Source organism: Glycine max, chromosome 12 (genome assembly GCF_000004515.6).
Source record: "Glycine max cultivar Williams 82 chromosome 12, Glycine_max_v4.0, whole genome shotgun sequence".
Classification (NCBI taxonomy): domain Eukaryota; kingdom Viridiplantae; phylum Streptophyta; class Magnoliopsida; order Fabales; family Fabaceae; genus Glycine; species Glycine max.
The window spans coordinates 16445988-16472253 of NC_038248.2; the positions used below are offsets into that span (position 1 = coordinate 16445988).

The 26266-nt window shown below is 32.1% G+C and overlaps 1 protein-coding gene, 1 long non-coding RNA gene and 1 pseudogene across 2 annotated transcripts; all 3 read right to left on the reverse strand.

Moving 5' to 3' along the window:
* Positions 1-310: 310 nt before the first annotated feature.
* Positions 311-7468, reverse strand: LOC100798172 (disease resistance protein RUN1-like; annotated as a pseudogene).
* Positions 7469-16367: 8899 nt separating this feature from the next.
* On the reverse strand, positions 16368-17251 carry LOC102659453 (uncharacterized). The gene has a single exon (XM_014764817.2). It carries the CDS (start codon positions 17238-17240, stop codon positions 16785-16787), a length of 456 nt encoding a protein of 151 aa, XP_014620303.1. The 5' UTR covers positions 17241-17251; the 3' UTR covers positions 16368-16784.
* A 2407-nt stretch (positions 17252-19658) lies between these two features.
* LOC102667354 (uncharacterized) lies at positions 19659-21933 on the reverse strand. The gene is made up of 3 exons (XR_001383860.3): positions 21598-21933; positions 21443-21502; positions 19659-20089 (listed from the first exon to the last, which is right to left on the reverse strand). It is a non-coding gene; the product is annotated as an uncharacterized lncRNA (long non-coding RNA).
* Between the last annotated feature and the right edge of the window lie 4333 nt (positions 21934-26266).

Below are 26266 nucleotides of genomic sequence, written 5' to 3' on the forward strand. Positions count from 1 at the left end.
AGATGAAACTTTTGGCATCTTGAAAGCAAATAATCCTAGGCAATGCATGAAAAAACAAAAAACTATTCTTTATGATTTAGCTGCATTAACAACAATTTATATAATCACAAATACCTAAACTACATAAATATATACCATTAACTATGTAGATTTATAGATAAATCACATGGACCTACATAAATATATACCATAATCATGTTTCATTCAAACAAAAGATAAAAACTAGCAGTTTTTGGTAGCTGTCTAACCTCTGAAACAAAAATATTTTAGGAGTGGTTACTTGTTGTGTCTCAATATGGTTTAGATTGGATTATAACCCGAGCTCCTGAAGCAACCCTATAGAGTTAAAATCAAACTCATCAATCAATGACTGAAAACTATAAGGGGGTTGAATATAGCTCACCCACAATTGACACAAACCATTGACACCTTTCTTAAGGGGATCTAAATAAGTTTTCACATGGCATTAGGAATAACAGAAAACAAGGTATATACATGAAAATAAACCCAGCGTACCAGGCCAGAAGCAAAAATTTAAATCATCCAACACAATGGTGCTCACCACTTTCTCAATTCCTGAAAACGACATCTGCAAAGCAAAAAATGCATTCTCATTTTATTTATCCTTTCGAAAGCACAAGTCAAAGTATTCAAAATGAAAAAAAAACACAATGAAGGACATTATTTAGGGAGTGAACCTACCGAATCAACGAGGACATGGAAGGAGTGGCTAGCGACCCAAGCAGAAGTTTCCCTCTCTGTGTTGTTTCTTTTGCAGCAATGACATGAACCACACACCCTTTTAGCGGTAAGGTGAGGAGGAGACGATGGGAGAGAAACGTCTTTTTAGCCTGAGCTATGGTGAAGGAGAAAGGGTCTGCAAGACAGAGCGCGCGAGGGCAAAAATGATTTCAGGTTATAATTTATGGATAACACAACATCAGTTTTTTTAAAAAACCGATGTTAACATTAATTCATTAACATCGGCTTTATACAAAACCAATGTTAACTATTCTACGTTACATCGATTTTTGAATAACTGATGTTAATGAATTAATGTTAACATCGAGTTTTGGAAAAACTGATGTTAACATGAACTAATTAACATCGATTTTTTGAAAATCGATGTTACTTAACTCAACTTATTTGCGAAAATGTCACCGCACTCTTGTTAACATCGATTTTTCAAAAAACCAATGTTAACCTTGCGATGTTAATTCTACAAATTCTAGCAGTGGAAGCTTCTTTGCAGATTCTACGGAGCATCTTCCACTTTCCAGTTAAAATTAAGTTCCCACGAGTGCTTCATGACCCAACATCAATCAAATTAAAATATTTTAAAACAATATAATAATTAGTATATATTAAATTACTAATTTATATTAATTTAAATTTGAAATACATTTAATTAGTGCGTAATTGTACTTGATTTTAGACCAGGGTTGTGCCTACAATTTTTTAGTCCTTAGACAAATTTTATATTTTAATTTAAATTTAATATGATTTTTCAATTTCTATATCATTCTTCTAATTTTTTGAACTATAAGTTTGTTCATTAAAATTTAATAATCAAGAATTTCAACATTTCATTGTGATAGTCCATTTAACCATTATCTTGCAACATATATTCAATCTTTGATTAAATATAAAAGATTTCATATTTAAAAAACTTTTGTTTCAAAATTAGAAAAAAATGCAAGTATTATAATATTCTATAAATATTACATATATTAAAAGAAAATTATTTTTACTATAGATTAATACTTCTAATAGAGAATTGATTTCTCTTGTTAGTATTTCTTTCGGCATCTTCAATTTAAGAAAAAAAAAGTTGATCTCACAATTTTTATAAAATTAAATATCTATTTTTATTCTAATGCCCAATTTTTGTTTGAATTTAAAACAAATGTAAATTAATTTTTCATATAAATTTTTAAATGAATTATAAAACTTTTCAAATCATCTAAAAACAGTATTTATGTATATGTATATTTTTAAATTGCATATATTATTAGCAAAGTAACGACAAATAATATAATTAATAAAACTTATCATGTAATTATTTAAATTAAAATTATTATTTTTATATAATTATATTTTATTAGGTCAACGACTATGCGTTTAACATAATTAAATTTGTTATTGATAATTAGGTCAATTAACTTAGATATATTGTAAAATTCAAATATATACAAATGATTCACATTGCTTTTAAATCATTAGTTTTAATTCATATTGTTTGTGAACTATATTTTAATAACTAAATTGAAAACAAATTATATTAATATATATATATATACATAATAATTTAATAATATTAATAACTAAATTTAAAACAAACAGATGGTCACTTTTCCTTTTTAGGGCATGGTTGTTTGTCCATGCTGCTATCTTGGCACCGGGATGGTTGTTGCCTATAGTCGTTATGGTTCCAAGATATTTGTCATAACCATTACAACTTGCTAGCCATACATAACTAAAATTACACAGATCATTTGACACATATACATTCAGAAACTCAAAATGAGTATACATCGAAGGAAAAGAAGGAACTTGAGTAGCAATGAAACTTGTGAGTTATGAATGTGGAAGTGACCGATTTCCCCAATATATGAATAAGCGCTTGGATACGCATTTCTGCAGGGACCCCAAGAAATTCCTTTTCATTTGTATTGGCACAAAGATGCTGATAACATGTCATCTTGTAGTCCTTATCATTTGTCTTAAAACAGTCTACACATCCAAATCAATATAATGGCATGGCCTACTCTTTTCAACGATGGTCAGATTCTTTCCACCAATCTCTACTTGTCGTTCAAATGAAAGTCTTTCCATATTGATCCTTTGCTTGTAGATTGTATAATTTCTCATGATATGCTGGAAGTTCGAGAGGCATAAAATAAATGGCAGATGGGCCAGTAGGGGTCATTCTATATGCCTAGATGCACAAATTGATCATGCATCAACTTGATTATATTTTCCACTTTCAAGGTGTTTGACAGCATCCTTTCACCTTTAAATCCTTTTCCTTGCTTTCTTCCTTCATTTTATTCTGTGATAAACACATGAAAATAATTAGAGTAGAAGAGCTACCATTTATAATTAATGTTAACATGGCAGTTAACGTGAGAGAAGAATGTTAAATAACATACAAATTAGAGTCTCAATTAAATTGGTCAAATAGAGTTAACACAAGGATTAGCTTGGAGTGATATGATATTCCTAAATTTAGAAATCAAATAATATGCAAAAGGAAATTAAAAAATTAAATTACAAGTAAGAAATATTTTCATTGATACGATGCATGAATAATAACGAGGAACATGCATGAGCATTTCTTCTCACCTTATTCAAACAAAGTCGAATTTACTTTAACAGTATATTGTTGCAGCTTGTAAAGAGAGCATTGGACAGCTGATCCCTAAATGTCATGGAGAATTGGAATGCTAACGCTGCCTCTACTACGCATCCTTTTTTGTTTGATTGTTGCAAATTAAATTTGCATCCATATTCAACAATGCCTCCAATTCTTCACTATGATGGAAGTGTAGCTGAAATCATGTTGCCAGTTACTACTTGTTTCCCTCAATTCTCAAAAACCCTTGCTTTCGAGGCAATGAATCTTCGTGGTGCATCATTGTTAAGTTTGATAGTTGTAGATCCTGTTCGTGTATCCAACGATACCCATATTTCTTCATCTCATCATGAGAACCGTGGGAACCCTTTATTTTGATATCCAATTCCAACTCACCAAGATAAGTCGTACCCCAGTAATTACATATTTCAATGAAAAATGGTCCATTCGCCTTTTATTAAGTACCACGAATATTGCACTACAGACAACAACAATGCAACTATTTCCATTCTGCATAATTAAGAGGAGACGAGTCTATGTTTATTAAATTACCTACATATTGATTTTTGAACCACCTTGGTATTTCACTTCCTGGAATGATACTTTCAATGCCTGTAGCTGTCAGACAGCATGCATGTTTGTTTTGGTGGAATGCCTAGCACATGGACACAGCTTTATGTTAAATCATGGTTCCAACACATAAAAGAGAAAAAGAAAGAGACGGGGGAGGAAGCAAGGAGTGTACACACTGATGAGGACACACCTAAACAATTTGTATCATCCATGATAAACCGATGCCAGTGCAGCGTTCCCTCAATTAATTCTGGACAGTTAAAAATATATAATCCAAATTTTGTGTCATCATCAAGTAAATTTTCTCTAATTGACCATGGCGGCATGTAGGTTCGTGATGGAAAATAAGTTCGTGAAGGGAGCTCAGGCAAATATTTCAATCGCTTGCAGTGCTGTAAGTTTAAAGCTAACAGTTTGGAAAGCTCCTTGAGACAAGGCAGAGTAGAAAAGTTGTTTCCCATTAAATCTAGGCATTCTAAGCAATGTAAATTTCCAAAAGCACCAGGGATTTTATGTAAATTGCAAAAACTTAGATCAAGTTCACGCATACATGAGAAAATAGGCAAGGAAAACAATAAATGACTAACTGAATCTTTATGTGCTTTGGCATACACCAAATGTAAAGGCCTCGAAAACAACCTTTTCAAAATGGAGGATGTTGATTGGGATTGAGTAGGAGCTTCACCTATACAAAGCTTCTCCGAAAGCTCATCATCCCTTGGTTCATCAAATAACTGTATATTGTACATTTTTTAACAGCCAGAAAGACTTAGGTATTCAAGAGAATTGAGACCCAGTATGCTGCTGGGTAAGCTTACTAGATTTTTGCAATCTTTTAAATTTAAAATTGTATGCTTTCTTAGAAGACCAATGAATGGATCTATCTTCCTGAGTTGTGTACATCCTTCTAGATTTAACGTTTCAAGATATAGAGCCTCTCCAAAAAATTGTAACTTGATGAGACTTGTGCAATCTTTCAAATTCTAAAATGCAAGCTTTCTTAGAAGACCAATGGATGGATCAATCTTCCCGAGTTGTGTACATCCTTTGAGATTTAGATGCTCAAGATTTATAGCCTCACCCAAATTTGGTATCTTGATTAGATTTTTGGAGTGAGAGATATCTAAATGTCTCAAATTGTGTTGAGGCTGCAGTGAACAATAGCAGGAGGCAAAATAAATAATAACTAGACCTTCTTCTATCTCGATCTTAAATTAGTTGGAAAGAAAGAAAATATATAACAAAAGATAATATGTCTTTTTTAATCATTTAAAGAAAAGTAAAATAGAAAAAGAATAAAAATTTACACTATACCTTTGTGTCTTCCCATAATTGTTTCATGTTACTATCAGGAAGGGACATCTCAACGAGCTTATGCGGCTGAAAAGATGGTGACAAACACTCAAATAGATATTTTTTTTTTCCAAAAAAGATATCCTAATTCATTTAAAAGATGATTGATTTGAGGAATTTAAGGTGACTCATTTTCGCTCATTGTTTTTTGAGGAAAATATTCTAGATATTCAACAACTATGACTTAAAAGATTATTTTACTTCCTACAACAGAAAATGGAATGAAATGTTAGATCTTTAATTTTGAGGTGTTTACAGCTTCTAGAAAAATGACAACCTAGGATTTTATACTCCAAAACTATTTTACCTTATTATCTAACATAACTTCGTGGAGATCTTTGTAATCCCACAACCTATTCCATTTTCTTGGCTCTTTAGGTGATTCTTCTCGAACAATATACCTACGCAAATCTCTCAACAAGCCATGCATATAAATCTTTCCAAATTCAATACTTATGAGTGATTTATCAACAAGAACTCGTAAGCCATTTTCAGGATGAAATCTGCAAAAATCTATAATTTCCTTAACATAATCCTCGTCATAATCAGCGAAGAAGCAAGCAATATCTAGAAATATTTTCTTATCTTTGTCATTGAGCTCATCAAAACTTATTCGCAACACATCCATAATGTTTCTACTTTTATTTTCTTAGTCTAGCCAATGCACTTCTCCACTGTGAGACATTTCCACCAAACAATGTTGAGCCCATTACTTCGATCAATTGCCAAGGGGTGACCTTCAACATGTGATAATACACCCTTCATCAACTCTTCATAACCACTTTTAATATAATTACTTTTGAAAACATTTATGCAAAACAACTTAACAGCATCGATGTGATTCACTGGCAAGACTCAGTAAACATCATCTACTCCATGTTTCCTCAATATATGTTCATCCCTAGATATTATGATTACCCTACTCCCTCCACCTAGGCATTCACGCAATAGAGTTTCTCTTCTCCCTGTAAACATCATCAGTTGTCCAACTTTATCAACATGATCAATAACTATGAGTGTTCTTGCATTTCGTAGGCTAGACCATACCAAACATGTTCCCTCATAAACATTACAAATCTCTAGATTTTCTTCATTTAGAAACTGAGAAAGTAATTGTTTTGTACACCTAATGCACAATGCACCGGAATCTTGATAAATTTTCCTTACATCATCAATAAAACAACAAAAATCATAATGATGAGAGATTCTTTCATATAAAGCACAATCAAGAGTTGTCTTTCCTATTCCGCACATCCCACTAATTCTGACAACTCGAACAACATTAAACAACTCCAATTCTAAAAGCTTTACTAATACTTCAACACGGGATTCCATCCAAACTAGATGATCATTTGGAAGACTTGAAAATTTGGGACCCAAAATTTTTAGTATGTTTTGAACAATTTCTTCAATCTCTCTGCATATTGTTGTAGCCTGAAAATTTAAAGATGGTAGAGAATGCAAAATCACCACCCAAGAGAACCAAAAGTGAATGTACATGTATATAACAAGATAATAATATAGTACTTTTTAACTTTTAAAACATTGTTGCATTAAACGCCTAAAAATTTAGACTCAATTTGCAGATTACCTCCTCAACCACTCTCACTTCTAATTTAAAAAGGGATAATAAATTAATTTAAGAAAACTGCATGACTAAGAAATGACACATGAATACTTACTTATTTTGGATATCCCAACCAGGTAGATTGGCCCCATGTGTAAGAGCTTTACTCAATCTTTGCAATTCCTCCATCTTCTCTTTATCCTCACTAAATCTTTCTTCGTGTTGGGCAAAGGCTTCTCATAACTTCCACTTTGTTTTCGCACCTCTGATGGACCAACATCGTAAAAAATAGGCAGAACATGTCTTGGCGATATTTCAATGCAATTGCAGATGTGTGCTAGTTCACGCAAGCACCAAGTAGAGGAAGCATAGTTCTTTGAGAACACCACAATGAAAAGGCGAGACCCTTCAATGGCTTGAAGCAGCTTGGGTGCTATGGATTTTCCTTTGTTGAGACTCACATCATCTCTGAAGACATCAATGCCTTTTTTTCGGAGAGCTTCAAAGAGAAAACCAGTGGAGTTGTTGTGTGAGTCTTCACCACGAAAGCTCACAAACACGTCATATTTCCTTTTTGTATGAGTTGAAGGATTGCATTGGATGATAGTGTTAGAAGCCATTGCAATTGTTGTGAAGGTGCAAAGCTAAGACAATGGTTTTTGGATACAAAGAAAGCCTTGGCAGTGAAATAATATAATTATATACAATGGTTTAGGCATAGCCCTAATTCATTGTGCTTCATCCATATGTTGGGGCCGGCTGAAACTATCATTTATTTAGTGAGTAACTTGGTCGTTGGCTCATGGCAGTTAACGCGAGACACACGGGAATGTTCATTAGCACCTTGTAGAGACAATTAAAGTTGGTCAAAGAAATTTGATAGAAGGATCACCAATAGGAATTTTAGGGACGAAATTGTTAGTTTCTTTAAGATAATGAAAGACCGTGAGCATTATTTCTTCTTCTACTTGCTTGTGTATTGTACGGTAATGTTGATATTTTAAAATAAAATTTTAAATTATAATGTTTATTATAAATTAGCAAGTGTTATTACAAAAAACATTAATGAAATACATAATATTCAAGCATACGTCTTAATGAAAAATTGTTCATCTACTATTACACATAAATTACTTTGGAAGTAAAGTATAGGTGTATCATTTGTTAGAACACATAGTTTCTAAACAAATTAAATTATTATCAAATTTAGAAATAATATTTTTATCACATTTGAATAAGAAATAATATTTTTATCACATTTAGAAATAATATTTTTATCGCAATTGGAGTTATAATGAACATGTGTAGGGATTTTTATATGATTAAATTGGGTTTTTTATGTTTATTGAATTTTTCCTTTATGATTATAAATGCAATATTGATGTCCTGGTGTGAATTGATTGATAAAATTGAGTTCTCTTGGTGTTTTCATTTTTCATACCTATGATTTTGATATAATTGTGCGAAATTATTTGAGGGGTTTTATTTCCCATGTTGTGATAAAAAAATTTTATAAATTGTTATATTGAGATTCTGAAATTATGAGTATGTGATAAATTGAACTTGTGATAAAAGGTGAAATACATGTGTATTAAGATGTGTATATTGAGTTGTGAGCTATGAACTGTGTAATCACGCAATTGTAAGACCCTTTTAGGGCGACGAGTATTATGATGGAATCAACTGTAGGAACCTGACGAGTTTAATTACAAGCGCGACCAGTCAAAATGATATTGAAAACAATTAAGTAGTTGTGTATATTGCATAGTTCATAGGTAAAGTGTATATGATTCATGAGGTGTGATAACATGCTACTTTGGGATTATATCATTGTGATTGAGACCGATTATATGTGATAAATTGAGTATGTATTGACTCGTAATATATGTGTGCATTGAGATGTTGTGTGCATTGAGTTGTGAGCTATGAATTGTACAATCACACGACTATAAGATCCTTTAAGGGTGACTAGTTAATGCTAAGACCCTGTAAGGGCAACGAGTTAATGCACGATGAGTATTGTGATGGGAACCACTCTGGGGGTCCGAGGAGTTTAATCACAAGCGCGACAAGATAAAACTATTTTGAAAACAATTGAGGAGTTGTGTGTTTTATACAGTTCATAGATAGAGTTTGTGTGCTAAAATGTTTTCTCGGTTGGACCTGAATCAGGAGGGAGAGGCCCTGATGGACTCTTCGGAGTGTAGGCCTTGGAGGTAAATACACTCGGTTTGAGTGCTCCTTTAAGCATATGCCGATTCCACATGGTTGGAGCATTCTCGCAAAATAGCGTGACTCTGACTAGTCTCCCTATGATTTTACCGAGTGAAAATGACCTGACTTGCTAGTGTGTGGTTTATCTTGTCATGTACTCCTAGGCGCCTGACGAGGTTTTTCACTGACATGGTACCACATTGCATATAGGATTGAGTCTTAGTATATATGTTGCATAATGCTTGTGTATTGATCGATATTGATTGACTTAGTGATACTGTGTTTTGATCATTGAGTACGTGAATGTTGTGAAAATGAATGAGATGTGTGGTGTTGTGATGTGATGTTGCGCGACAAAGTGGTGAAATAACATGAGCTATTCTTAAGTAAGTTATATTTTGTTTATATGATATTTATACCTACATGTTGTCTTGCTTCTCTCTATTAGTTAGGAATGTGATGACTCACTCCCCATGTGCTATTTGTGTTTGAATCCTGTGATGATCTCAAACTTTGTGTTTGTGGGAGCAAATGGTTAGGTGGATGACTATGAAAAACATCATGCTAGAGCACACGAAAACACAATGCTCTGATAGGATGTGAGATTTGAGTATAGGTTTCTATATTAATTGCATGAAGTCTTAGATGACCTTGTTTTGAGCCGAGATGATTTATTATTTATTTGAACAAGTTTTATTATACATGTTAGAAAAGTGAATGTGAGCCTTTTATCCTTTTGAAAGACTAGCATTTAAATGTATTTTAAAAACATTTAATTAATTCTAATTTCTTCTTCATTTTATTATTAATACATATATGTGAGGGGTAGAGGGTGTTACACTACAATTTATCACCTCGGGTTCCTAACATGGAACCTTACACTTTTATTTTAACACCTCGTGCATAAAATTTTTTTTCTTAAGGTAAACACAAATCAGGTTATTGTATAATTCACAACTCACAACACAAGTAATATCACCTCAAGTATTAATCACACACTTATTCACAACCAAATTTCATGTTCACAATTTTAATATATCACAATGTCACAATTCACCATCACATGTTTATTTGTATCTCACAAATCAACACATATTCAATTTATCCATTACACACAATTTCAATCACAATTTCATGATCCCAATATAACAATTTATCATGCTAATCTAGTAAATCTTGTCCAAAATAGAAACAAATTGTACGAAAATGCTTCTCACAACATGGGGAGTAAAACCCCTCAAACAATTTCACGCAATCATACATGAAGAATTACAATACAGTAAACATCTCAAGATAAACCCCAATTTGATCCTCTAAGGATCCCTACACATGTTCATTCTAACCCAATTGCAATAAACTCATCTCTTACCTTTAAACGGGCTCACGTGTGTAGTTTGGTAGTGATAGAGGCATCTCTAGCGGTTTTCTAAGATTCTCCAAACTTTTTCTCTGGTTTCTCTACTAGGGTTTCAAAGCCTTGGAGAGAAGGAGAAGGGATTAGAGCCTTCATTGCACTATCTGTGTGCAATGAGAATTTCACCCTCCACAGATGTTACTTTTCAAAACCCAATGATGTAGAAGTGCCAAAATGAATTTCAAATGCAAAGTTAAAATTTCACAGTGATCCAATGATTAACAAGTACAGGATCGTAGTTTTATTATGACAAGTTTGGGTGTATATGGAAAAATGAGAGCTACATGCAAATGACATTTCTCTCACAGTAGGCATTAATTTACAAATCCCAATAATGGCTTTGTGTAGAAATGAGTTCCAAATCTGGTGTATAAATTTTATGACGATCCAATGGTTAACGAGTCCAAGATCATAGGTTTATTGGCACAAATTTGGATGTATGTGGAAAAAAGAGAGGATTTTGGGAGAGGAATGAGGGAAAATGAATTTGAGAGGAAGAGAAAGTGTAGAGATGTATCGTAAATATAAAAATTGACATAATATGTCTATTTATATCTGCGGTACTCTTAGCCTATTATTTACTCTATTTTTTTATTTTATCATTTTATAAATAGAAACTCTATTTTACTCCTTATTAAATTAATAAATAAAACATCATTTTTATTTTTCTTCAAACCATTATCCATTTTGTGTAATTCGGAATGATTCCGTCACATATAAGACGTAATCTTATGTCATTCACCTACTGGTGTCTCCCATTTTCACATTTAACATAGGGACAAAAAAATTTCCCACACAAAGTGTAGAAGCAAGCTTCATGATGATGAATCAAGTTGATTCAAGTAGTTTTGATAATGACAAAGATGATGAAAAAAAGTCAACAAGTTCAAGATCAAGTTTAATTTCAAGTTTCATGAGAAGAAATCAAGAAGATTCAAGAATCAAGAGAAGATTGATTTCAAGAATCAAGAGAAGATTGATTTCAAGATTCAAGAGAAGATGAATTCAAGATTCAAGAGAAGAAATCAAGAAGACTTCACAAGGGAAGTATTGAAAAGATTTTTCCAAAAACAACATAGCACAGTTTTGTTTTTCAAAAGAGTTTTTCTCAAAAAATTTCTAAGTTACCAGAGTTTTTACTCTCTAGTAATCGATTACCAGTTTCCTGTAATCGATTACCAGTGGCAAAGTTTGATTTCAAAAGTTTTTAACTGAATTTGCAACGTTCCAATTGATTTCAAAATGGTGTAATCAATTACAAGATATTGGTAATCGATTACCAGTGTATCTGAACGTTGGAATTCAAATTCAATTGTGAATAGTCACATCCTTTCATAAAAAGCTTTGTGTAATCGATTACAAGGATTTGGTAATCGATTACCAGTGATAAGTTTTGAACAAAAATCAAAAGATGTAACTCTTTCAATGGTTTTCAGGTTTTTCTAAAGGTTATAACTCTTCCAATGGTTTTCTTGACTAGACTTGAAGAGTCTATAAAAGCAAGACCTTGATTTGCATTTGAACAATACTTACAACCTTTACAAACAACTTTTCCTCATATTCACTTACAACCTTTGAATCTCTTTGAACATCTTCTTGAACTTCTTCTTGAACTTCTTCTTCTTCTTCTTCCTTTGCAAAAGCTTTCTAAAGTTTTCTGGTTTTCCAAACCTTGAAAACAGAAGTGTGCTATATCTTTTCATTCTCTTCTCACTTTTCCAAAAAGAATTCGCCAAGGACTAACCTCCTGAATTCTTTTTGTGTCTCTCTTCTCCCTTTTCCAAAAGAACAAAGGACTAACCGCCTGAATTCTTTTGTGTCTCTCTTCTCCCTTGTCAAAGAATTCAAAACGACACAGTCTGAGAATTCTTTTGATTCTTCTTTTTCCCTTTAAACAAAAGATTTCAAAGGACTAACCGCTTGAGATATCTTTTGTTTCCCCTTCACAAAGTTTCAAAGGACTAACCGCCTGAGAACTTTGTCTTAACACATTGGAGGGTACATCCTTTGTGGTACAAGTAGAGGGTACATCTACTTGGATTGTTGTGACTGAGAACAAGAGACGGTACATCTCTTGTGCATCAGTTCAAGTGGAGAGTACATCCACTTAGTTGTTCAAAGAGAACAAGGGAGAGTACATCCCTTGTGGATCTTTGCTTGTAAAGGATTTTACAAGGTTGAAAAGAAATCTCAAGGACCGCAGGTCGCTTGGGGATTGGATGTAGGCACGGGTTGTTGCCGACCCAATATAAAACTCTTGTGTTTGTCTTCTTTTTCCCTACACTTTTAATTTTCGCTGTGCACTTTAATTATCGCTTTTACTTTTGGTTAAGTTTCTATTTCTGTTCTTTACTTTCTTAACATTATAGTAAAAGCCTAATTGATCTTAATAACATTAAGAAGGATAGATTTTTAATTAGTAAAGGTTCATTAATAATTAATTTAACCCCCCCCCCCCTTAATTATTCCGAGATCACTTGATCCAACACAAAGATGGTGCATTATGTTCAATAAATTGCAGGAATTGTTCAACCCCATTCTTATACTCGTCACTAATGCGTGATACTTTCATCCAACTTTGATTCATGTTTCCCCTTTGTTGTGACACTTCATTAAGTTATCCAACATGCATGAAAACCTCATTTTTTCATTAAAGGTGTGGCCCTATCCCATTTAGGAAGACGTTTTTTATAGTAGATTTATGCATAAAGGTTAATTATCCTTTGTTAAATTTCACAAAATTTTGGCAGCATTTCGCATTGGTCTCTAAATATACAAGATGAAAGCGATGACATGTCATCATCCACCACATTCAACTATGCACTCGGATAACAAAGTGAAATCAACTATACTGAAATATCGTCAAATTTAACAAAAGACAATTAACCTATACGTATGAATCTACTATAAAAAATAAGTATTCCCAAACTATCAAAACAGACAATTCAAGATTCAATACATCAATTAATGCAAATTGTCCATATTAATCATTGTATTGAATCTCAAACGAGAAACTAAGGTTCACTCGTAACTCACGTAATTGCTAAAATAGGTTTTTAACATCGGTTGTTTTCGGCTTTCAAAATCGGTTAAAAAATCAATGTTGAAACTACAGATGTTAATTTTATCAACGTTAACATCGATTTTTTGTTAACATACACTACACGACATCGATTATTACGAAAACCGATGTAATATAATAAGCAATATAAAAAAAACAAAAACTGCAAAAACAACATTGGTTTTGATCAAAACTGATGTTGTAAGGTGCATAACAACATCGATTCTTAAAAAAACGATGTTGAATTGTGTATTCTAAAACGTTTTCTACATCGATTCTTTTAGAACCGATGTAAAAAATACCTTTATAACATCGGTTTTAGGCCAAACCGATGTAGAAAGTGCATATAAAACATCGGTTTTGCCCAAAATCAATGTTGAATATTTTTACAACATCGGTTTTAGTCAAAACCGATGTTATAAGGGAACTTTCTACATCAGTTTTAAATCAACCGATATTGTTTTTTATATAAAAAAATTATTTGTTTTATAATAAACCAATTAGAATCAATTTATAAAAAATATATTATTTTAAATTAAAATATTTAAAAATATTATTTTTATTACAATATCACATTACTTACAATCTCATAATATTAATTTAGAAACAAATTTAAATAATAATTATCAAACTATAAGATATAAATATTACTCATTTTCAACTTACATGTATATCGCACAACAAAATAAGTAAAAGCTAGATTTTTTAACTAAAACTTAAAATAGGACAATTACTTATGCAAGGCAAGTAACTAATGTTTCTTAAACAATATTGGTCCATGAAACACTTGTTATTTTTATAAGTTATTAATATTTTCATTTTAAAAATGAAAATTGCAACCTAGTCACTCTATAAGTCATGTTAAGAGTATATGTTAAATAAACTAATTATCCAAGTTGAATATTGAATAAGATAGTAACAATTTGCTCTTAATATTGAATAAGATAGTAACATATATTTCATTTTAGTGTGCCATTATAAAGATCTAGCTTTCTAAGGCATACCCTTAATTGATTTTCCAATTGACAATATGATAGTGACATGTTTCAATTTTTTTAAGTAGATTTTAAAATTCTGCTGATAGTTTAGTTACATTAAAAAAAAAATATACGAGTTTATAGTGTTTTGTAATTCTGGCTTCTGATTTCTTATGTTTTATTTTTCTTTTATCCTTAAATTATTTATGACATTTTCTTTCTACCTTCTCTTACATACAGTACAGTTTTATTACTCATTTTTAGTTTCTCAACTAGATACTAAGTGTATTTTACTTATTTTTTTACTAGCTATTTTTTATATTGCACTACTTATATTAACTATTAAACTATTTTCATTAGTTATTTTATTATTTTAGCACTATACTTTAAGATGATGATAATAGATTAGTATGACAATATATACTAATATATACGATGATATTTAAAAGTACGTAATAATAATATCATACTAATCAACACAATAAAAGTATGACATCTACTTAAACATATATAATTATTTTATTATATTTTAGAATTTGTTGGAAATATTTTAAAATTTAATATTATGTTATAATTATAGAGTTTTCAATAAAAATAAATAAATAATTGAAACTAAAAATATAATTAAAATAACTAATCTTTAAATAAAATTTATTAGAATCCAAAATAAAATTAAAAAACTAAAAAATTATAATTACATGTATTCAGCTTTTGATGCAATACTTTATGGCACTAACATTTACTGGAGACTAGAAGCAAAGAGAAGCATGAAATAAAGAACACAAATACCACTCATTAATCCAAAGATGATATTTAATCAAGAAAAGTACTATAGAAAATTTGGCATTCAAAAAGTACTACATATGATTAACACTTCAAAGCTAAAAGCACACAAAATTATTACTCAATACATATGCCGATAAATCAAAATTAAATAATTCAAAGAAATAATAGAATAATTAGGAAACAGATAAAAAAAAGTCAACAAATCAAGAAGAAATCAATCTAAGTACACAAAAACTAGTGTTATATATAGTATATTAGCATAGTTGTAGGTACAATAATATGCCAAGCATCAAACGTAATGTATCCCAATGTAATTAAAAATAAAAACAAAAGGACAAGATAGGCAGGACAGAGCAAAAGAATGAGAGATATTAGTTTCACTATTTCAAAATTACAATATTTGTCTCTCCATTCCAAAACATCGCATTCCAAGTATACAAATAAGATATAGTTTTTGTTTGTCTAATTATCTTTAATTCATTTTATCATATTATTTTACTAGGAAAAAAGAACAGACTCCAGAACTACGTGCACCAACAAAATATCAAGTTTGCAATCTCATGAAGCTTAATAGCAGAAGCTTTCAAGTAAACAATATAACTTCATTCAATATAACTCTTTCCAGTATAGCAACTCTCTGGTCAAAGGATGAACCACTTGTATTACTCAGACCACTAAAAGTGCCCACAATCAACTGAAAAATGTCCTGCAAAAAGATCTAACAATGATTAGGATGTAGGAGACTATGTTCCTAACTAAATTTCTCTTCATGTTTGGCTGAAATTAAAATGATAGAGACTATTTATACTGGAACTTATGAATGAAAGGTACCTTTAGAAAATCATCATTGTAAGGAGCTTCAGGTGCAGTGATTTGAGTTATCTCATAGAGACATGCTGCAACTATAAGCTTGATATCACTATCCTGGTGCTTCAGCAATTCTGGCATAACAATTGCACCAAAAAAGGGCTTCATTCAGCAATTCTGGCATAACAATTGCACCAAAAAAGGGCTTCATTGACTCTAATGTTGAAGCCGATTAAGATTGATCCAGGTTGAGGGGAGGAAGGGTAGAGGGAGGTTAACAGTTGCCAATAAAAAATACTTGTATTTAAAAAGAAAATTTTAATGTTGTACAAAAGCAACATAGGTAATATATATATATATATATATATATATATATATTAGAAATGTTATAGCACACATTTGACTACATCCAAGGAGGTCTTCTCCCCAATCTTAAATCTGTACAATATCCATCTGAACATGATTACAAACACAAAATTAGTAAAAAAAACAAAAATAAAAGTATAACATAAAACTCCATAGAGAAACAATGCAATCCCGAATTCACCAACTAATTCATTTTCAATTCCCTCATTAGAAACTCATTTTCAAATTCTTAGTATTCACAAACTCGTAACCTTAATACAACTTGCGCATATAAGAACAAAGCCTTAGGGAATAAAAAATGGTTTCAGAAATCACCAAAACCAAAACCCCATCTTGAAAATGGCTTCATCAAAGTTTCCAGCCATCATAATAGCAATGTTGGAGTCTGCATGGTCACATACATCCATAGTTTCTGAAAGAAAAAAAGATGATGAATTCTGATAAAAGATACAATACCACCCATAGTTTCTAAAGGTTGAAATTGACATCGACATAAATCGTGGCGGTGACGAACTCGACGACATCGGCGAGGACCTTGGGCGCCTTGACGGATCCGCCGTAGCGACAAGCTGAATCTCGAGCTTGACGGCATCGACGAAGCACTTGACCTGGTCAATGAGGGGATGGGCATTGTGGCGGACGTAGTGGTGGAGGCCACTGCGGACTGCAACGCAGGCGAGCTTCTCGGTGCTAATGTTGGCGGCACGGAGGGCGGAGAACTGGCCGGGATCGAGATCAGGGTAAGCGAGAAACAAGTGGTTGTGCATCCACTCATGATGGCGAGACTCAAAACGTGAGAGCCCGTACTTGCGGCACACCGCGTACACACGCCTACTCCTCGCTCAAGTCGTGCACTTCGTACTCATCCTTGCACGCCGCGGAGAGTTGCGAGTGACAACGAGAGTGAGATCCAGGAGTGGAAGCACCATGAGAGTGAATAAGGGAGTAAGTTTGCAATGTCGAGGGTTTGGTGCCAGACTTTATTATAAAACAACCAACAACATCAGTTTTTAAATAAAACCGATGTTGTTCATGCAATCCACGACATCGGTTTTCAAAAACCGATGTTAACTATGAACAAACAACATCATTTTTTTTAAACCGATGTTAACTATTAACTAACAACATTGGTTTATGAAAAACCAATGTTAACATTATGCTAATATCATCAATTTTTTGAAAAACCGATGTTAATGATATCCCTTTATTTACGAAAATGCCACCATAAGTAGTTTAACATCGGTTTTTCTTGTAACCGATGTTAAACTGACGATGTTGAATGTACATTTTGTAGTAGTGATATATCAACAAGCATGTAATAAGCACAGGAGTGGGATAGACAAATACATACCTTGAAAGATGGTCACTAACAACAGCAAGGAGTGCAACAATTGAAGTGCTATGGTGTGCAAAATTGTCGATCCAAGTACACTGGTTATAAAAGAAGACTCAGCTTCCTAAGCTTGAGTCAAAAATTTGTACCTACAACCAAAATCAATTGTTAAAAATTGAACATGCTATTAACAAAATAAAACACTTATGTTTACAAATTCAGGCATTGTCCAGCTAAGTGTATTGAACAGACTGTTAACAATATATGAAAACAAGTGTTCATCATTTATGCAAGCTTTTGCCATTTATAAACAGTAGTTTTGAAACAGTAGTTTTGAAATTTAAAAAAAATGTCTAAACTTCTACGACAATTGGATAGATTTTTAGAAAAGTAGCATAATCCCTAAAAAAAAATCATACAACCATTCTTTATCAAAGCTCAATGCAAAGCATACATGCTAATTTGAATGGGTGAACATTAGACTATTCTAAATTCTATCTTTTATGATTCATTATGATTCCAAATGCACCCTTATCTTCTCAACAAAATGAATCTTATAGTGCAACAATGAGTGTATATGGTTCTAATCCACATAAAATAGACCATATAGCTCGGTTTATGGAACTTGCTATGAATGGTTCTTGTTTGGAGAATGAAGATTGAGAAGTAGTAGTTGTTATAGGATGTGGTTTTAATTATTGCCTAAAAGATTATTGACATTATGTTGTTACTTGGTTGTCATTGTACATTTGTACTACTAGATTAATGTATGTTGGTTAATGGTGCAAACTTTTGATTGGCCATTCAATCATAGGTGGCTAAATGAGGTCCACAGAATATGCCCTCAGACTCAGGAAGTCCTCTCTCACTCCATCCTCACCCCTAATTACTTGCTCCAAAACATGATTTCACAGTGTTGTAACGACCATGGACTTGAACTACCAAAGCCCGTTTGGGACATTGACTACAAACAACTAACCCAGGGTCACAGACTCTGTTTGCATACATTACTCTACAAGCTATGACTCTCTGTCTCCGAACAAAAAGAGGGTCTATACAGAAGACTTGATCACAACCCTTGTTAATCTTTCAATTCACGATGACAACAAGACGGTCAATAAAGAGGACGGAAAACTCATTTCACTTCTTATAGAATTGCTTAAATCAGAGGAATAGTTCAAACAAGAAGAAATGTAGCTGCAACAATTTTGTCAATAGGCCACTCAATCTATGAATTTCAAAACATTTTATTATGACAACAAACTAAACAAAACCAAATATATTTGTTATGTGCTCATTGTGGAAGTCATTACTATATAAAACACATAAGTGGTACAACTTACATTGACAAAGCAGTGCACCAAGATTGCATGAAATGCTCCATATGTGGTGATACAAGCTCCAGAGAGACCCATGCACCTAAAATGATGGGAAAACCAAGTGCTTGGTTCAAATTGGATCTTCTAGGATGGAATTCGAGCACCAACAACAACCCAGAATGAGTTTTAATTTTCGATCGTATCTCAGTGTACAGATCTCGGATTTGAGTGATTCCAAAATAAGGAGAAAGATTACGCTCTGAACTACAATTTAGGGTCAAGAAACAACAGAAACAAACTCATAAAACGTGTAGAACGAACCTGGGAAAATCAGGCTAAAGGCACTAACTGAAGAACGCTAAAATGCAGAAACGAACAGAAAAACATGGAAGACAGAAAATCGAATAGGCACCACAAACAACGAGGTTTGATAAGCCTAGATAGAGGATCGCCACAAGAATTGGGTGAATTCCTTATAAGATCAGTTGATTCAAGGAAGAACCCTAGCAGAGACAATGCTCACACTTTTGACAAAAACCACAATTGTCCTCTTCATTCAGTTCCAAAAGGTTTTATACAAATTAGTTCTCAACAAAATAAGAGAAATGTAAAATCCCAAAGTCTATAAATGGGCCTTCATTCCAAGCATTCAACACATAGGACTAGCAACTATCCCTTGTGGGCCTCCAAATGTTAGGTCTCTCCCTGCATTTGAACTGACCTCAGAATAGTCACCATATGCTCCAAAGCTTTTGGGCCTTTTGCGCTCTTGCTCTTGTCATGGGTCCTCCTATGCCTTGGATTGGGTCTTGGGCTTCCATCTGGTCATGAGTCTGGGTCTGGTGGTTGTCATGGGCTTGGACTTTGATGTCCACATCATAAAATCTTATAGTTTGATGTCTATGCTATGGTTTATAAATGTTTCCAACAAAAGTTAAATCATTTTAAGCTTCTTTTTTCATACCTAAAGCAATAAAATTAAATATAGTTAATAAAAAATGAAAGAATAAAAAAAATAATAATATAAAAATATTGAAAAATTAATATAAATTAAAAGAATAATTTAAAATTTATGAAATAATTTAAAGGTAAAATTGTACAATAAATAAAGAATGATTAGTGAATAGTTATTTAATTTTGATTAATTGATCAATTTTAATCTGCATAATTAAAAAAGATTGATTATTATTACTACTTTAACATTACTAAAAATTATATATATATATATATATATATATAGGTATAAATTAATGCCTAATTACATATAGGTATAAATTAATGCCTAATTACAACCAACCATTTAATTAATTACCTTCCGTGACATACGGACAATAATTGAAAGCTAAGGGACATTTAGTTAGTTCCATAACGTTGATAGTTTAACCCTAAATCTCTAGATTCAACCACAAAAATATAAGTTCCATGCTTATAGGTTCAGATGTGTGGCTTAGGCTACTTCATAAGCTTGATCTTTATCATATTAAAAAATACTTTTTCTTGAATGTTCTAATCCAAAATGCTATTAGCTGATCAGTACACATGTTAAACACCTAAACTAATATACATCAATGAGTAATTACAAGAAGGGAAATATAAAATTGAGATAAGATCTAATATAAAGTTGAAATTTGGGCACGGCCGGGCACTAACCGACAACAATAAATTATAACATTGATATATGCACCATCTATTATGGGACAACTCATGGTAACTGTGCTGAGATTTCAGAGTCTCACATGGTCCACATATATGCCATTTGATTACTAAGCGAAAAAAGGTCAAATAAAAATCCATATATAGGCGTGTAATGAAAGGGACCAGAGGATGCTGGATGCACGTTTTTTTTTAGAAGGATGCTGGATGCACTTGTACACACACATAACAGCCCAATCTAGAACAAAAAAAAAAAAAAAGAGGATAGGGAGAATCGGAGGATAAAAAAGCTGTGTTCCTTCAAGATTATAACTTAATGTGTTCAAACAATGGTTTTGAATCAAATACTAAAGCCTGTAAGGGAAGTATAGTTAATTTACAAAATATTGATGATTAACACACATTGAGCATTGCACTAATAAGTTAAACTCTAATTAAGAACAACAACTCCGAACACATTACCTTGCAGCTCAGACTCAAGCACTCTAACTAATTAAACAATATTTTAACTATAAATTCTATATATAATTAAATTAAAATTATAATATTCCAACTCCTTATATCTATCTTCTTCAGCCCTAATAAGAAGACAGATAAGCATATAGGATTCTAAAAGTTATTTTACATAAAATCGAATTAGAAACAAGAGGGGTTTGGATCATACCCCATGTCACAGTGCATTCCTCGCTAGTGACGCTAGTCTGGTTGGATTGGCACTCGATACCTAAAATAAGCTAATCAGAATTTTCAAGAAACGGAAGGAAACACTTCAAATCAAAGAATTGTTTTCAATATATTGAAAAATGTAAAATTTCTTACATAGATCCATGATGTAGTTTCAACAGATAACACAGTTATCGACAATGATGTCTGTAAAAAAAAATGAAAAAGTGAATTTCAAAAAAAAAAAAGAATCAGAAAAATTAGAATTTAAGGAGGGAGAAAAAAATAAAAGCTCATAGAGCAATGGTGTTCCACTTCTTGATCTCAAAGCACTTGGGCTTCTAGGAAGAAGGACCGGTGTTGCTCGAGGGCTCACAGGGGGGTTTTTACACGTAAAATAGTTGTCCTTTTTATTTCTTCTAATTATATTATTGTATATTTTAAGACGGTTTGATAAAATTATTTTAAAATATGCGTCATTAAAAAGATTTATTTTTCATAATTATAAAACTATCACCTCCTGATATTTAAAAAAAAAACATTATAACCGTCTTAAAATGTGAGTGATAAAAAAACAATTTTTTTAATGATATATCTTCTAATTATTTCCACTCTCACAAACAATATTTAAAAAGAACATAATTTAGAGTGTAATTAAATGAATATCCACCGTCATGTCTTCCAAAACAAAACTAATCAGTACGGAAAGGCATGTGCTTCATGTGTTGAATGATTTATCCGAACGTGTGGCCAAAACTGAATTACGCATCAAAATATCATGCAACATTATCTTGTGTGGACAATAGGAAATGGAGAAAAACAAAGAAAAAAGACCTTCTATCTAACGGTGAATAAGAAATTGTCGGTTTGCATAAGTGATAAGAAAGGCATGTGCTTCATGTGTTGAATGATTTATCCGAACGTGTGGCCAAAACTGAATTACGCATCAAAATATCATGCAACATTATCTTGTGTGGACAATAGGAAATGGAGAAAAACAAAGAAAAAAGACCTTCTATCTAACGGTGAATAAGAAATTGTCGGTTTGCATAAGTGATAAGAAAATAGTTGTGGAAACTGTTAACTTGAGCAGTTTGAAGGAGGTTTAACCTCGTACCCAAGTGAGAAAAAGAAACTCTTACAATCCAAATAAATTATTTGATATCAAATATATATGGTTGGACTAATGTAAACTTGTCCTTTTTTTTTAGAAAGTTAAATTTATACGAGAGTATAAGAAAGAAATCTGAATCGTATACATAATCATACATGAGAGAGAGGGAGGTAAAGATCATTTTATTCCAAAATTAACTTTGTATATATTAAGTTTAAATGATCTAAAAATTTATGAAAATTTATTGACTGAATTATTCAATAACAACTTTTAGTTTAACTATTAGATAATTAAAATTTAGTATAATATAAGTGAGATTGGTAAGCATCACATCTACCAAAAAAAGATTCGTAAGCATCGAGCTCTAAAAAGAATATAATGTAATTAAATGATATAATCATTTAGCATGATAACACTATATAATAATTAATTATTATGGTATTGATTATGATTTAATGTAATATTTATATATTTTGTATATTTTTATCATACTTATTTATGGACATTAAATAAAAAAAAGAATTTTTTTAATTATTTAACGATAATGTTCATAAAATAATTTATAATAATAAATGATTATATAATATTTATAGTTTGATTATGATAATAAATTTAATTTTGGGATATAAAAATATGAATTGATTATATTTTATGAGATATATTATATATATTTTAATTTTTTAACACCAATAAGTGATATCCTAATTAGACCTTTGATCTTATCCCGTACTTCAATCATATCTATTTCTGGCTCAAAGAAGGAAGGGATAAGATAACCTTAAAAAAAATGTGTTCAGAAATCCATAGTAAAATGAGTAAAGTATCAAATTAGTCCTTCACTTTTGGAAGCATGTCAATTTCATCCCTGAGAATTAAAAAATGTCAAAATAATCCTCGACTTTACATTTTGTTTGTCATGTTAGTCCTTGCCGTTAGTAGTCTCTTACTCATAATACCGTTAATAAATGTGTGATGTGACACGTTAAGTGTCATCCAGACGCACACATAAAACTTCCACATCAGTTTCTTCTACTTGCCACGTAAGAAGGGACTAAATTGACATTAAAATGACTAAAATGACATAATTTAGGTGATCATCAGATTCTGCAAAGAGAAGTTAGGATGATAGTATGAGTAGGAGGAAAAATGGAATGAAAGCGTGAATGTTAAAGTAGCCGTTAGGGTTTTAACATTTTGGGAAAAAAGATAATCACCTAAATTATGTCAATTTAGTCCCTCCTTACGTGATGAAAAGTAGAAGAAATTGATGAGGAAGTTTCAACGTATGTGTCCAGGTGGCACTTAACGTGCCACATCACACATTTACTAACACCATGGTGTTAGGAGATTACTAACGACAGAGACTAACGTGACAAACAGAATGTAAAGTCAATGATCATTTTGATATTTTTTAAATCTCAAAAACCAAATTCACAACACCTCAAAAAATGAAGAATTAATTTGATACTTTACTCTTAATAAAATTGGATCTTATTCAGCTTGCAGTCAATTAGGCTGTATGATGTTTGCTTGCGGCATTATGTTCTGAACAAGACGAAAGGTAGAAAAAAAACAAAGAAAAGGAAAACCATTATTATATAGATCGCAAGTGTCACTATCAGCTAGCATAGGTTACAAGAAAACAGCTGTTTAAAAGTCAGAAAAAGAAAATCTTACGATTCAAATAACTTCGTTGAAAACTATGTAAAAATATTGCAAAATGCATTTTTATTTTTTTTGTCGTAATAGTAGTAGAACGGGATGACACTACTTAGAAAATGTTTCGAGCGCCAACCGTAATATCCACTTGCAAATAAGTAAACAAAAAATTCTAACTCAAACAAAGCTCATTTTTCAGTAATGTATTTGACACTAACATATCCCATTTGACTAGATGGAGCGGGAGAGGCTTACGGTTTTATGGAATTTCACGTGGTGATGTCATCGGCTACAAGTCAAGATTTGACAACATGCATAACGAGAAGGTTAAACCCTTTGTTTTATTTATTTATTCAAAAATCAATATCATTATTTTTATAAACGCAAATTAATTTTTCAATTCCATTGGATACCTTATAGAGGTTTTGACTTATTTCTGCTAGAAAATGCATACAAAGATTTCAAAATATGGAGTGCTTATATAGCTTTAATCTGTTTTCCAGTGGTAGTATGACATCAAACTGACAGGGTCATGCTCCAATTTGGACTTTATAAAAATATACCAGATCCACTGCATAATCTTGACAAAGTCCATCATACTGACATGAGAGGACATATTGACACAATTGGACAGAGGAACATCAACAGTGGATTGCAATTTGAAAGGAAAGACACAAATATATGTTAATTAGCCAACCAATTCTTGGGAAGATTGAACATATTAGTCACTACATGAATTGATATCGAGAAAATTTTAAAATTTTCCTTAAACAATTTTCAACTTTTCCAAACGATAGAGTGACATCTCGTTCAACTCCAGGCATTGAAGCTAAACAACATCCTCCACAATAGAGTCCACCAGTGGCTTCCAGCATGCATGATGAAGGACTACAACTACATGCTCAATTATATGAATTCATGCCGCAACCTCATCATCATCAACAAGATTATGCGTACAATCCATAATTCTTTAGTGCAAGCGGAGAATACTTTATAAGCAATCTCATGGGTACAGATCTTCGCATATCGGAGTTTGCTTATGCATACATGCAAAGTATGCCCATACCATTGTTTGCATCCTTTCACCAAAGTATTGTTGGATGTTCTTCCACTAATAACTTTGTGTAGGAAGAACCAACCGTTGTTCTTGATGAACAAGTTGAACCACAAGAACATAGTCGAGTATGTCGACAACCGACAAGAAAAAGGCTACCACCAAGATGTGGAATTGGTGAACACAGACGACATTAATTACTTGCCCTTGTTAATTATGTCTTATTATGTTTGTTGTCAGTTTGTCCTTGTTGATTGAATGAACAAGTAAATAATGCATTGAGACTGATCACTGCATTTTTCTCACACGAATTTCTTGAACATGTATTTCTTCGAGATGATCTGACCCCACGTTGCTTGTATCGAGACAATGTGACTACACAATACTTTCTAAAAGACAATTTAACTACACACTGATTTTCTTAAATAGCACAAACCAAACGTAATAAATTAAGACTCAATCTAAACCATTTATATTGTCAGTGTCATCTCAGCCGTTGATATGTGTCACGTGAAAACAATAAATCACCTAATATATATAACAATAGGGGGTTAGATGCAACTCAACGTATTTGCTTAAAACACGGACAATTTATCTGCTCTTGTGTATTGCAATGGTGACATGATTGCAACAAATGAAGGGATAGTGTTTGAATTCCTTACTGATCCAAAAGTCATCACAATAACTGAGGACATGTCGTGTGCTTCCTTAAAGAAAACAATTTTTGACGCCAACGGAGGCTACAAAATTTTAATAAATGTTTTTTACCATCAACCAAACTACGTAAGTGACGGTTGTGTTGCATACAACTGTATGAAGCTAAAACACAACGATGATGTTGGAAAAATATTTTTCATCTATTCAGAATATAGTAGCAAAGGTTCGATTAAGTTGAATGCAACTTTTGGGTGTTCTCCAGAGGAAATCCTTGCCCAGTTGCAGAAACCAATAATGGCTAAATAGATAATTGCTTTGATGCATGATGAATCTGTGTAGTC

What these genes read in the sequence shown, in the direction of transcription:
- LOC102659453 (XM_014764817.2), bottom strand. Translation starts at nt 17,240, where the DNA reads ATGCACAACCACTTGTTTCTCGCTTACCCTGATCTCGATCCCGGCCAG.